Source organism: Setaria viridis, chromosome 7 (assembly GCF_005286985.2).
Source record: "Setaria viridis chromosome 7, Setaria_viridis_v4.0, whole genome shotgun sequence".
Lineage (NCBI taxonomy): Eukaryota > Viridiplantae > Streptophyta > Magnoliopsida > Poales > Poaceae > Setaria > Setaria viridis.
The window spans coordinates 19512083-19527304 of NC_048269.2; the positions used below are offsets into that span (position 1 = coordinate 19512083).

At 50.0% G+C, this 15222-nt stretch overlaps 1 protein-coding gene across 1 annotated transcript; it reads left to right on the plus strand.

Annotated features, from left to right (window-relative positions):
* The first annotated feature begins 1840 nt into the window (after positions 1-1840).
* LOC117863172 (uncharacterized) lies at positions 1841-3164 on the plus strand. The gene has a single exon (XM_034746779.2). It carries the CDS (start codon positions 2041-2043, stop codon positions 2671-2673), a length of 633 nt encoding a protein of 210 aa, XP_034602670.1. The 5' UTR covers positions 1841-2040; the 3' UTR covers positions 2674-3164.
* Positions 3165-15222: the final 12058 nt, after the last annotated feature.

The window sequence follows — 15222 nt, forward strand, 5'->3', positions numbered from 1 at the left end:
CACTGGGCAGTAATCATATCCCGCCCGCGACGGAGCACGCGCGCGACACGGCTTTTTCTCCTCGCGAACCTGGCTAGGCGACGGCGTCCCTGCCGAGCCGAACCAACCACCCGCCGCGCCTGTGAGTGGCCTGACCGCATCAGCTAGCGCAATGGGCATACGGTCGCAAAGCCAACCCGCACCGTCGCGGGCGCTTTGTCGCCAACCGAAAAGGAAACCAACGTCCACCAGCGGATTGTGCTGCGTTGCGTGCGCGTGCTCGACTGCTCGATCGATGCTCCCTTTGACCTTTCGAATGGGGGCGTCAGGGCGGAACAGCCAGCTCCTGGCCTGCCTTGCCTTGGCTTGGCTTGCGAGGGAGTGGCCGGCGGATGCATGAACAGAAGAGCAGTGGTGGAAATATGGCGGTGGCTGTCAGGTCGTGGACGACGCGGCACCTACTGCGTGCTGCTGCTACTAGTACTCGATTACCAAAGTACTGTTGGTGGCTAGTAGCGCGCGGTAGTGCGGCGCCGCTTTCAGTTTTTGACATGCTTTCTGATGTTTAGGTGTAGAACGAGAGGGACGGCTAACAGACCGAGTCGATCATTGGCGTTCTCAGTTTCAAGTAGAGAGGGATTGTGCTTCATTTCTTCGACAATACTCTCTCCGTTTCAAATTGTAATTTAAATTATAGTTTATTTTGATTTTTCTAAGTTCATAGATATTATTATACATCTAGATATATACTATACGTATAATTTGAAACGGAGGGAGTAGATATCAGGTCCTGTGCATGACAGACTACGAAACATCGCTCGAACTCGATCCGAAAGTCCTTGTGATTTCGTTCGAGTCTGAAAACATTGTCAGATCCTATAGTGGTCTTCCTAATTTTAAACATTGGAAAAGTAGTTGCATTCGAGCAAGTCTCGTTGATTTGGAAGTAGCCAGCTACCTTCATCGATTTGGAATTAACGTTTTTTCGATTCGGGGGGGGGGGGGGGGGGGGGGGGGGGGTGCTCGCTTTAATTTGGTGACGCTGACGCCGGCCCCCGCACAGAGCAAAGCTAATTAAATCGCGATTACGAGACTGCTGGCTGCTGGTTGTTAGAGTAGCTAAACACAAATGATTAGCTGCAGCAATAAGCATGTTTAGCCCGGCTAATCACGCGACCGCTGCGTTTCCTAACCAACGGTGACGCGGCCGCTGTACGTAGCGCAGCGCGGGAGTTTAACTCTCTACAGGCCGGTTGGCGTGTCAGGATCGGCTCGAAATTGGCAAAAGAAAGACCCTCCCTGCCTAATTAACACTGTGTGCCTCGCTCGGTCGCACTGTTTCGCCTCCCACGGAAAAGGAGGCGTCGAGGAAATAAAGCTAGTTGTAAGAAGAATGCTCGTTCATCATTCCGTCGTAGCATCCTTGCCTAACTACGTACGAGACTTGCGTCTTGATGGCAAGGTTGTTTGGAATGTGATCGGACATAGGGTTCTTCCATGCTAGCTACTACGGAGTACTAGTATATAAGGTAGGATTAATGTACATTGAGAATACTAATTCGGGAGTTTGAAGGGGTTTTGTTTCTCAAGATGGCCTTGTTTTATGATGCCCCTCTCCATCATGTTTCTTTCTGCGTTGAAAAAAGAAAGAAAATAAAACAAAAGAGGTACTCCTACTATATCTAAGAACAGGATTAGTAATGTTTGCTAACATAAACGGGATGGTGACTACTGATTTACTGTGCGGTAAATAAGACAAGCCCGCCCTCGATCTCGAACCTGCCATCGCATAAAACTTACTCTTCGCTAATTCCACCACTGCTGCTGCTGCTACCTATGCTAGCGTAACAGTACAGCTCCATTACTGTTACCGCCTTGATCCGATGTCTCGGATGCAGAAAATTACCAAGATCAAACCGGACCTGCGCATCCGGATCACGTCACCGCGCCATGGCCCAACCATAAAAGCCCAACGCCGCTCCGCACCTGCGCCTCCACTCCACCAGACCACCACCACTCTCGCGTGCCTCTGACCACACCACCAAGAAACACCGCACGGCAATGCCCAACCCATCCTCATCCCCGCCAGTACCGGCGCCCGCCGCCGCCACTCGGCGCCGGCGCCGGCGGAGGCAGCTCCTCCCGTCGTCGACGTCCTCCTCCAACTCTACGGTCCCCACGTCCACCTCCGGCACCTCGGCGTCCTCGACCTCCTCGTCCTCGTCGTCCTCCGCCTCCTCCGGCCTCTCCTTCTCCTTCCCGTCCTTCTCGCCGGCGCCCTCGCCATTCCACCACCGCTTCCTCTCCCCGCTGCGCGCCTCCGCGGTGCCCTTCTCCTGGGAGCACCGCCCGGGCATCCCCAAGACCCCCGCGCGCCAGGCGGCGCGCGGCAAGGCCGCCGCGGCCAAGGCGGCGGCGGGGACGCTGCCGCTGCCCCTCCCGCCCTCTCTCCTCTCCAGCAAGGTCGGCGCCGCCGACGACCCCTTCTCCGCCTCCGACGGCTACCTCATCGTCCCCGACGACGCGAAGGCGAGGAGGCGGCAGCGGCGGTCGCCGGCGCTGGCCGCCACCCTCACCGACTGGCTCGCCGTGCTGAGCATCTACCGGTCGTGCACGCGGTCCCGCGACTGCCTCGCCGGCACGCCGCCGCCGCGCCCCCGCCCCCGCCCCCGCTCCCCGGCGAAGGCCGCCTGATCGCGTTACATAATAATAGTGATTTCGCCTGGTATCGCGCCTTGCGTTTGCGTCTGCGTCTGCGCCTGCGTGCGTGTGGTGTTGGCGCCGGTTAAGAATGTGCTTAGGGTTAATCGCACTTGGCTGACAGTGTAATTAAGGTGGTTTGCCGTTCCCAACCATGTGCGTGCGTTCTGCTCTGTTCGTTCCAGGCAATAATTGATTAATCCCGCACGATTAGTGGCTTGATGTGCCCGCAGCTGCTCTGCTGGTGGTAGTGCTGCTTTACATGCTGGTGGATGGTGATGTTGAAGTCGAAATATCGAATACATGTGTCCCACCGTTAATTAGGATGTAAGCTTGGTCACTGATTGGCAGTAAGCAACAGTTACCGCCAAGCATGAAAAAGGCCAGAATAATGTACCTTGTGTTTGTGACAAGATGGATAGGCTACTCTTGCCCTTCCTCAGACAATGCATCGGTCACCTGTGAATTATTTGAGCCTGTTTCAACACACTGGCGAGACACAGTTCCATGAGCTGTTTGGGAACAGAGGGTCATAGTGCAGTGTGCTTTCTTCGATTAGCATCCTTAATTACTACTACTCGCCACCGGACAAGTGGTGGCGGTGGCGTAGAAGAGCGAGCACCGCCGCGAGCAACCGGTGCATGCGCGCGGGACGGGACGGGGTTGGTTGGGTCACGTCGGTCGTCTTGACCACGGAGCCAGCTTTAATTTGCTGCCTGCAGGTACCAGTGGTGCTGTGCGCGCCGGGCGAAATGCACCCCTCGGAATGAAAAGTTTCACCATGTCTGGTCGTCGGCTCCTTTTTATTATTGTGTTTTTGGAAAGTTTGTTTTTTCGGTAATAATTGTGATTCACGTCAGGGCTGGTGTCTGTCAAATCACTTCCAGATCTGCGTTGATGTTTGATGGTTAACTAGCCTGAGGAGCCTTGACATCTGACATATGTTTTGTTTTCTGTAGTCTATAGATCAACCTTTTAAAATATGTCGAATTTTGTTCACCCTCGAATGAGATCAATTCCACCACCAACTCCCACCCCCACGCCCACACGCAGCAACTCGTGAATTCAACAATTGCAGTGATGTCTTCCTAGTAGTCTGACGCGATTCCTCAAAGAAAAACTACATTGTGCACCAACATTTGCTCACACTTTATCATTCCTATTCTTTCATAATGGCGGGAATCAAGTCTACATTTTAATTTATGAAGCGATTTGTTATGACCAGCATTGGAGCATCATAGGGCCCATGCCCCCCCTCCCCCCGGGGTAAGATACGTTTATGTAAAAAGTTCAATTCACACCACCGTTTAGCAAACTATGCTGCCTTTCCATTGGCGCCCACCTCACTTACCGCCTACAAATGAGAACTTACTACCTGCAAATGAGATGGTAATAATAACCAATCTAAGGTGAGTGGGATCAACTTCAACTGGAACATGACTTGATGGGAGAGCGTCCACATCTCCACGACTGTGTACCGAGTTCTCAAGGTCTTTGGCAACAAGCATTATTATTCACCGCCCTCGATGTGAAGGTAATTCTCCTTGTTTGACGGCTTAAGTTACCTTGGAGTACAAGGGAGGAGGAGTGCCAAATTCACCGAGTCGACACTGGTTTCCAAAAGTCAGCGCGGGAGTGTCCTGTGTACTATCATATGCGTGCACACATGTGCGATCCGTCCAGTCGGCTAGGCTAGCCCGCTTTCGCCCGCTTGCATGCATGCTTGTCGTCACGTCGGCTTGTCCCCTTGCCTGCCAGGAACTTTCAGCACAGCAGCAGTGCTGCTACTGGCATGCCTGAATCATGCACGGATAAACAATGCCACCAAATGATTGCCAATAATTGTAGGGGCTGTTCTTTAACGCAGGAGAATGTGCTCAACTTCTGTTCTTAATTACCAGTAGCCTTTTATCTGAGACTCACGATGTGACGATATGACACACAGCAAAGTCAGAAGCGCAAATCAAATCGCACCAGCTGAAATGATCCCGATCGAGACGTCACAGCAGTCAGAATGTCCTTTTCTTTTTTACAACTTGTTAGTATCGTCGCTAACAACGCGCTGTAGTATCACTGGGATATATTGCCGTCGTTTTTCACTCGTTTTCTAATTGTGGAATTTGTTGGTGTGTCACTAACTAGAGATGTAAGTTGGGTAGAGAATTCTGAGCATACATACATAATACATGTACTGAGATCAGCAACAGGCGCTAGGTGAAGTGGAGCTAGCTTAGGTCGATGGTACGTGCTCAGTCTTTGACCGCGGATTAGGTTAGTTCGTGGGTATAAAAAGGAATGCGTGATCCAGCTGCGGTTACAATATGCATCAATGCAGGCCGTCATTCTATATACCCCAGTTCTGGATTGAGAAGTATGAAGAAAACAGTTTGGAATGTGGTAGGGGATTAAAAAAGTTTGCATGCAGTTGCTCGAGCAGAAAACAGCTAGCCACCCAACAAACCTCCTTATCGATGATCAAGGGCGATCTGAAGATTTGGTCAAGGCAAGATACAACAGCTCAACGTCAAGCTCGAAGAGGGCTTGTAACACGGATCGATGTATCAATCCTATGCTGGGCTTGGTCTCGGACTCGCGATCTCCAGTGCAGGGTCGGCTGGTTGCTTGACCACCCTAATTGCGAGCCACCTAGCTAGTGGCCTGGTGGTATACGTACGTATGGCCCGTACGTAACGTGCATCCACCGTAGGGCAGAGGGCGCGCGTGCACGAGCCGAGATTCCATCTAGTGATCTTTCGGGAGCTGAGATCGTCGAATCGATCACATGTGCTCCCTCGCTGCACGGGACGTGTACGTCAGTACGTGGCACAAGCAAAAAAAAGCTACGACCTTCGCTTTGCTTGCTCTCGATCTGTCCTGTCGTAAACAAAGCGCGTGGCGTTATGAGGTCAGTCACGAGCAAGCTAGCGCTCACCGCGTCGTGCCTTGATGGGATGGCTAGCTTAGCTGAGCTAGCTGTGTTGTCCCCCACTGCGAATGATTAAGACGGAGATGGTTGACGCCGCGAGTGTGCGTGGCTAGATGGCACCGTACGTCGCCCTGGGCTGGCCGGGCCTGCCCCCTGTCGCCGTTGTCTGCACGTACCGTACGGTGCGCCCGCCTGCACCCCCGGGGAATCTCTGGGATCTGCAGCATCTATCGGCCGAAGGGGCCTGCTGGAGGTGCACATGGCTGCTCGCAATCATCTATGCAGGATGCAGACGGTATCAGCAGCGCTCGGCACAGGTAGGGAAAAGCCCATCCTAGCCCATCCTGCACACTCTGGCCAGGCCAGTGCCAGTCCTGTCAGGAGAAGAACAAGCAGACAACCAGGTAGATAGATAGACTCGCACGTGATGCTCTCAGCTCAACCAACCAAATCCTGCTGTTCTCCGATTGCATTTACCCTGCAAACAAAAACATGCACAGCTCGAAGCACCAGGCCCACAGAGGAGAATGAAGAAGCAGCCCAACCAGCACCAGAAACCGTCGGACCACAGCACACTGGGCTGAAGGCTCAGGTCGCGGTGTACCCATACCCATTCTGGGCTGGGCTGTTGTTCTTTCCTTCGAACCCGTCAAGCAACCCTAAAAAAGCCCCGCTGCTAATTAATCTGGCCGGCAGCGCCGTGAACCGACGAATCACGCGAGAATGGCGACGCAAAAGTACCATACCGACGAGACTAGCTGGCGCACACCGTTTCAAAATGGGCCGAGGGCGAATGGGTGGCGTGTCCAATGGAGGCACACCCAACTCACGAGGACACCCCTCGTGTTGTGGCTGCGGTGGCACCGTGTGCGGTACGTACACACAGCGACACTATGACGATGAGTAATGTCAGCTACCGATGCCGCAGGGTCGGGCTCATGGAGTTTGGCCTTCAAGCGCATGACACGTGCGCTTGGCAATTTTTTTAATCCTGTCCATTGGTGCTATATGAAGTTCACAAGAACGAAGAAGCAGCCCACCAATCTAACTATTTCTGAGCCGGATTGATTTCTGTCTTCCAAGTTCATGCATATAGAGTAGATCAACAGCCTTACAGCTCTTGCTCGATCGGAAAGATTTCATTTACAGTTCCATGCACTCACTGTGTTAACAATCAGAATACTTCAATAAGGCCAGTCTTAGTGTGAGTTTCATAAAGAGTTTTATCATCATTAATTTTTATGCCACATCAGCAAAATTGCTGACTTGGCAAGGTCTTCATGAGGAGAGAGATGATGGAGTTTCATGAAATGAGAGAGAAGTTTCATAGAATGATGGAGTTTCATAGAATGAGAGAGGTGACCTTGAATGGAAGGAGCAGCCCACCAAGCCAACTATTTCTGGACCGGGTTGATTTCTGTCTTCCAAGTTCCGACCGTACGGAAGCATAAAGAGTAGAGATGAACAGCCTTACAGCCCCTGCTCGATCGGAAAGATTTCATAATCAGTTACAGCTCTATGCACTTACTGTGTTAATAATCAGAATACTTCAATAAGGCTAGTCTTAGTGTGAGTTTCAAAGAGAGTTTTATCATCATTAATTTTTATGCCACATCAGCAAAATTGCTGACTTGGCAAGGTCTTCATGAGGAGAGAGATGATGGAGTTTCATGGAATGAGAGAGAAGTTTCATGGAATGAATGATGGAGTTTCATGGAATGAGAGAGGTGACCTTGAATGGAAGAAGCAACCCACCAAGCCAACTATTTCTGGGCCGGATTGATTTCTGTCTTCCAAGTTCCAACCGTGTGAAAGCATAAAGAATAGAGATGAACACCCTTACAGCCTCTGCTCGATCGGAAAGATTTCATAATTAGTTACAGTTCCATGAACTCACTGTGTTAACAATCAGAATACTTCAATAAAGCCAGTCTTAGTGTAAGTTTCATAGAGAGTTTCATCATCATTAAGTTTTATGCCACATCAGCAAAATTGCTGACTTGGCAAGGTCTTCATACGGAGAGAGATGATGGAGTTTCATGGAATGAGAGAAGTTCCGTTCCCATGAAACCCAGCAGGCACAGTTACCAAGTTTGCAGTCTTGATAACAGTGCAATGAAACTGTGCATTGAGACTGGCCTACGCACAGCACGATCAGAATTAAGATTCACTTAAAACAACAAAAGTCAATGCCATCTAATAAAAAAGTAGCCATTGTGACACATCAACTGATAATTTTTGTAAGGTGTAACTGTTTTAATCTGCATCAGGCATCAGTGATCTGGGAAAAATCATCATGCAGAGCTTTGTAAGGTGTAACTGTTTTAATCTGCATCAGGCATCAGTGGTCTGGGAAAAATCATCATGCAGAGCTCCTTCGTTCTGCAGCCACCTTGCTAGCTTCTTTCCCCCTCTGTCTAAAATTATTTGAGAGTGGTCGTCATACAGAGAATTTTAACAACCACATTACATTTGGAACACTCTTGCTGTTGCTCTTCCGAACTCTCAATGTTTGATCTCCAAGAAAATCTGTCCGCCCTCGATTTTCATTTTTACCCACTCCGCCACTCGATATGGCGCTATTACATCTTGTTCTTGCGCTGCCGCCGCAGACAGCCACCTCGCCGCCTGCAGCGCCGCGCTCTCGTCCTCTCAGCGCTTTGCTCACGTCCTCACCATGCAGTAGGTGTCCGCCCGCGGCTGGGGTTCTGGCGCCAGCGCCGCTTGTTCTTGCACCGCCGCCGCCGCCGCCGCTGCTTGTCGTTTCGGACTTCCGATCGCCGTTGCTTGCGCAATGGACTTGGGGCTCAATCTGCAGGGCCCCCATGCCGACGAGATCTGCCGCCGCCTCCTTCTCCCGACGAGGTGACGAACCATACCGGCCGCGCAAGAACGGAGAGCGAACGGACTGTATCTGCTGATGGTTCGGCACTTCGGCTGGTCAGCACTTATTGCCGTGGGAGGCCGAGAGGAGAACGGAGCAGGGAGATGGGGACGGGAAGCCAGATGCGGCCGTCGCGCTGGCCGCCTCGAGCATCGAACCGAAAAAACTTTAGTCCCATATCGTGTATCGTTGGAAATCGACACACTCTCATAAGGTGGGCGCCCCGGACGGGTGTCGTGCCTCGTAGGCACACCGTACCCGGCGCACGGAGGTCGTGACGCGGCAGTGGGTACGAAGGCGTATTCTTACCCGGCGCACGTAGGATCGTGTCGCGGCAGTGGGTACGATACTGCAGAGTATAGAAGACTTGAAATCTTACCCGGCGCACGTAGGATCGTGTCGCGGCAGTGGGTAATGATCTGCGCATGACACGTGCGATTAGCAATTTTGCCACTTTTTTTTGTTTTCCAATGGAACCTTTTTGTTCTTCTAACCTTTTGTTTTCTAACGGGAACTCGCCATGCGTGGACCATTGGACCCACCACGAGCAATCGCCCGCCCGACCTACGTCTGCTCCGTGGTTCTCGTCGCTCATCGGCCGCCTCTTTCCCTCCCTCGTGTTTCAACACGTGAACGAAATGATGAGGGGTTTCAGCGGCCAGCGGGAGACGAGACGACAAATGGCATCGGCAGTTTTGATCGGGCGTGGGCTGAATTTGCGTTGTGGGCTGGTGCGAGGTTCTCAGCCCACGCACGAACGTGTACTGTTCTTTTTTTGTGTGCACCTTATTTTGACATAATGTTACTTTATGTATTCGCACTTTTTAATTAATGTTAAATGGCCATCTGGAGCTCGAACAACATCATCGATTGAAACCAGTCGTGCAATTTTGCAAGTGTACATATGTCATGTCTCAGCAAATCATCTCGTGTGGGTGATCTTTACGGCTGATTATCTTGTGTATCATGTGATTCTCACCAGTTGACAACTTAATTTTTTTTTCAAATTACACAATACAGACGTAGACGCTCACATACACGCACGTACACTCACCCTTGCGAACACACGCACGCTTATGAGCATCTTTGAAAGACTGAACCGGCAAATCCTCGAGATTGACGAAGTCACCACTGGCGTCTCGTTGTCGACGACCACATCCCTTGCCACTGAAAGAATAAATTAAATCCTAGAATAAATTTAGGAAAAGACGAGCATCATTATTGAGTCGAGGACTCGAACCCTTATGACCTTGTGGGCACCAGCTGAGCTACGTTTAATTTGCAGTTGGCAACTTAGCCTGCAGAATAACTAAAAAAATCACCCGTGATTGGAGCGAGAAGCTAATGTGACGTGTGCTTTTAGTGCCACCTCGAGCGTCTTGGCGGAGCCGCACGGGTTCATTAGGTGCCGGCCCGGGAGGGGTGGCGTGCCCGATCAAGGCACACACCATGACCCAGCCCACGTGTTGGGTCCGTGTGCGGCATGCGCACCTAGCGACACAAACAAATTGAGGATTAAAATCGTCAGCATTGCAGCCGACGTCGCCGATCCGCCATCGGGTTAGGTGCTAGCGTACGAAATGTGCGCATATAGCAATATGTTTTTTTTAATGCAACACACCTGATGCTAACAGATAAAGGAGAACCTAAAAACATATATTAAGGCACGTTTGGATTGCTGCCCTCGCCGAGCCAAATATTAGGGCATGTTCAATAATTTAGATAAATATATTGTTTGCAGGTAATTTGAAAATTGTACACGAACAACAGAATAGACAATACGAGACTGTCTATGTACTATTTAATTCATACAAGGGCACGTAAATAATGGTGATGAAGTATACATTTGATCTTTGTATGTTATTTTGTTGCTTGTACGAGAAAATGCATAGGGCATTCAATAAGTCAAATGAATTTCTTTGAGAAGCACAAGTATAATATATATTTCTATTAATAAATACTCGGAATCCATAACATGATTTCATAAATACAATAATACAAATTCAGTTAAACTATATATAATAGAGAGAGTTTGCTGCTGCCAGGCAGAGATAATTTGAAGCTGCCATCCAGAGGCTTAGCTAATACCCTCCAACACCTGACAAAGCAACAATGAAAAAGATTAACAGTTTGGCAAATGCCTCCCCATCCATAATTTTTTGGCAAATTGAGGAAAACCCCTCTCCAACAGTTTGGTATCCTAATTCCCCATCTTTTCCAAATTGGCATATCTCCCTGTCTAGCGCGCAAATATACGCGCGGGTTCCGTGCTTGCCATCGGTCTTTCTCCACGCCGCCGCCTCCTTCCTGCGCGCGAGAAGACTTTCTTCCCATCTCCTTCCCACGCGAAGATATTGTTCCCGTCGCCGGTCTTCATCTTTTCCTCGACACGAAGCCCAGATCATCGACGACGGCGGCTGCGCGCTAGGGTTCAGGTGCGATCTTCCCTCTATTTCCTGTTGCCGATCTTGATCCTTCATCCACGACGGCGGCTGCACGCTAGGGTTCTCGCTAGGATTGATCCACGTTGTCGGCTGCTAGGGTTCTATAGGGTCTGCTGGGCCGCCACTAGGTGCTACTGCCATCCTTCGCTAGGATGAAAGGCTGTTGTTGCCTGCTTTCTGTCATTGCATTTGTCATATATGTCGAAGTACAATTTAGTTCAGTTCAGTTCTGTTATGTTCGTCAGATACCCAAATGTTTCTTCATGGCTTGAATTTTGATACAAGCCGCATATATATTCTTTCAAAAAGATTGCCAGGACATGCATGGTACTGTTGTCGTGCATGCTACTGTACTCTGGTACCTACTGCTCGTGGCCGGCAAATGGTATTGTTGTTTGCTGAATCATCGCATTTGTCATTTTTTTTTGTAGATTCATTCAAATGGAAGGTGGTGGATTCTGGATGAACATGATTAATGGAGATGCTGCTGCTATTGCTGGTTTGGACGACCTCACCTTTCCGATGACATAAGGCACTCAGGATATTCATGACGTTTCTTTTGAAGTTCAACAAGAAGATGCGGAAGTGCAGCCAACTCAAGGTACTGAATGCCCTGCAGTACAAAGGGTTTGTGTAAGAGGACAAAAAAAATTTGATCCGAAGGAGGATCTAGTTGTATGCTCAGCTTGGTTGAACGTTAGCAAAGATCCCATTCACGGGGCCAATCAATCTCGTTCCACGTTTTGGAGTAGAGTTCATGCTTTTTTTTGAGAAAAACAAGACAACTGTAGCTGTTAGGACAGAGAGTTCCATTATGCATAGGTGGCTGACAATTCAGTTTCAAATGAACAAGTATTGTTCATGCTACGAGGTGATTGAGCGTAAGAATCAAAGTGGATTAACTATCCAAGACAAGGTTTGTTTTCCACGTTGGATCATTTGTTTTTTTATTTGGTTCATTTGAAAAGATATATACATTGATAATTAACATGTACAGATTTCAGACGCATGCGAGATGTACAAGGAATTAGACAAGGATAAGAAGACATTTACTCTTATACATTGTTGGAACAAATTGAAGGAACAAGACAAGTGGAAAGCCAAGAGGGTAGAACTGGCCGAGCAGGAGAAGCGAGCAGGCAAGAAAAACAGAAGGTTAACTGGCTGAGCCTGGTTATCCCCACTGCTACTCGGGGCTGATCCGGAGCGGGTCAGGCGCACCATCTGCAAGAGTACATTTTTTTTTCCATTAGCCATTTAATCCGAAGCTTACTCAATCATAAGGACAAAGGTTATGTGCAGAATTATAAGCATCCATCTTGCCAATAGTGAAAAGATATCAGTATTATCCTTCATCGGGTAGATGTATAAACCTTCCTTTCCAATTTAGTTAGCACTCGGATTGCTCTCGACCTCTTCCACTTTATTCTTGCTAACCGGCTGTGGCGGAACCACCCTAATTCACTTAGCTAAAGCAAAATTAAGTCGCCTAACACACGATCATATGCTTTAATCAAGTTAACTCAGCAGTCCGTCGGATTTCATCCGATAAACCACTACACAGGACCGAAGAAGCAGAGCTCACTCGAAGGTGAGTGGTTCCAAAGAATGTAATAGATCATCCAAATTAAACAAGTACATTAATTTATTACAACACCAGGTTCGAGATTCAAACAAAGTTTGCAAAGTTCTTAAGTAGCGGAAATAAACAAACGGAAGCTAGCGCCGAAGTCGGACGTCACGATGAGGCCGATCATGACATCAATGATCCCTGTCCTCGCCGTTCGAGGAGGGATCCCACTCGACCGTCCACCCAGGAGGAAGGTAGGGAGGCCAAGTGCCACAGGCAGCAAACTCAGGGGCTTCAACATCACCTGAAAGATGTGCCACAAGTAAGGCTGAGCAACTATGCTCAACAAGACTTAACCGACGGGTGGTTCTAATCCACCAACTTCTAGACATGCAAGGCTTTTTGGCTGAGGGGTTTGTTTTGCCAAAAGCGACTACAGTAGATCCTTACTTTTAATATTTTAGCTCAAGTTCTACGTTCATTTACCATTCTAACTTAGCAGCTATACTAAACAAGCAATGGTTTCCAAGTAATTAAACAAGTAACAAATTTAGATCACCATCATTTTCCGTTCTTACTCAGTGTAGCATAGCGATCAAGCAGTCCCAAACTGTGAGAGGCAGACGAACGGATTTGAATTTCTTAACCATGCATGGTGAACCTAATCTCACGACATCCGCGTACCACGAAGGGTCGCTTCACTTGTTAGCCGTCCCCATCAATTCCCAGGCGCGTGTCAGGTCCAAATCGTCTTTGGCATGCAATGCTCCACAGTCCCGATCTCTACCGTACTGTGACGGCACTTGCATCCACATGATGCACCATGGGAACTACGTTCCAAGGACAGCAGGGGTATAAGTCACTTGCCGGTTCAATCAGGTACTAGGCTTCCCCATCCCATAGTAGGTATGAGATTAGTACTTTCAAACACTTGATCATGAACACCATCACTTTTCGACCTTAAACCAATTTCATGTAGACAGACGGGCAATCCATCGACCACCAAAATAGTTCACAGAGCCCTGCCCCGTCCATCGTCCTTATAGTTGTAGCAAAAAGAAGCAAGCAACTCCTATAACTCGCGAGTGACAAGAAATCACTCGACTTTTACCGAGTCCTATTTAAGCAAAGCAGCTACTCGGCCTATCATACTAGGGTTCAGATCAAAGGGAAACTAAGTCATGTATCTACGGTTTCAATCAACTCCAGCACCGTAAATGCACACACATGACAGCAGAAGGTATGCACAAGTTTAGAAAAACTGGGTTATGCTCCGGGGCTTGCCTTCAAGCGGGGCGGTAGCAGACTGATCCTCAGCGTGCACGGGCTCAACTTCTGCAAGCGGTGGCTCAGCTACGACTTCGTCTTCCGACGTCGGGTGAAGCTCGTACGTACCGTCGGCGAGGTTCAGCTCTACACGAAATGCAATGCAAGGTTGAGACACTTAGATGGTGATTTCAACAGTAAGCAAGGATTTAAACCCAAAACTATAGCAAAACTACAGGAAAAGGTGCGAAACCTACTTTATTGGATTCTACTCAGAACGAGGATTCCAACCCAAGTGATTTCACATTTTTCTGATTTTTCCTCAATTTAAAATGTAATTTCCAACCTTATGTCGATTTAAAACGAGTTAAAAGAGTCGGATCGGGGAAAACTTACGATCTGACCCTTGAACTTAAGGAATAACTCCACCGGGGTCCTCAGATTTAGTACAGAGGAGTCCTCGGAATTTTATACAGATACCCTCGGTCAAAAGAAAGAGACACAACCGAGCCCTCAGGTGAGGCGGACAACACTCGAGTGAGGTCGACAGGGTCAGGCGAGCTGGAAGGGGGTCGGCAGCTCACCTCCGGTCCCACTGACGAGGTCTCGGGGTCGGGAAGAAACAGGCCGAGGTGGAATGAGGAACAACAGCGCTTCGGCGGCGGCGGTGGTGCTTCTTGTGGACAACAAGCAAGCTATAGAGCTGTGCGGAAGGATGGTGAAGCGGCTGGTGGGGTCGGCAAAGCGCGGTGTTGGGCGGAAGGGGGTGTTCCACACAGAGCTCAGGCGGCGGCGCTTGAGCGCGAAGCAGAGGAGTGTGCGGCAGCGAGTGCGATGGAGAAGAACAATGCAAGTAGCACGGCAAGGGCGGTGGTAGCGAAGGGAACTCCAGTAAGAGGCTTCGGTACCCCTTTTATAGTTGCACGGAAGAGTTCGGAGGGATGAAGTGAGCTCGAGCGGGCGCGAGGATAAGATCGAGGGAGAAGAAGTGCTCTGTTGCGGCGGCGATTGGTCGGCGCCTCCATTGGCGAGCTCGGGCGCGATCTTGCGCTAGGTTGGGTAGCAAGGATTTTGAGCTGGGGCGAAGCGGGTTTGCTGGGCATGCGGATCTACTAGGTCTGCGCGCCTGTGTGGTCGCAGCCGTTGATGGCGGCGGTGCCATTGGCAGACAGGATGGAGGGAAGGGCACTGCAGGCGGGGACGTTGCAGGCGAGGTGATAGAGCGAGCGGTGTGACACGAGCATGCACGGGACTAGCGGCTCTGCCGGAGCACGCTACTGGCAGGGTGGTGGAGGAGCTGTCACTGCCTGCGCGGAGGTTGGCGGAGGCGGCAGCGTCGCAGGGCGCACGCGTAGGCAGCGCGGCCGGGGTGTGACGGGAGGGCCGGAAGGTGTTGTGGCGCGCGGCCAAGGATACTGGTGGGGCGGATGCGCGCGGGAGGCGAGGCCTCGGG

Excerpts from the sequence above, each read along its gene's own strand:
- LOC117863172 (XM_034746779.2), top strand. The coding sequence starts at position 2,041 with ATGCCCAACCCATCCTCATCCCCGCCAGTACCGGCGCCCGCCGCCGCC.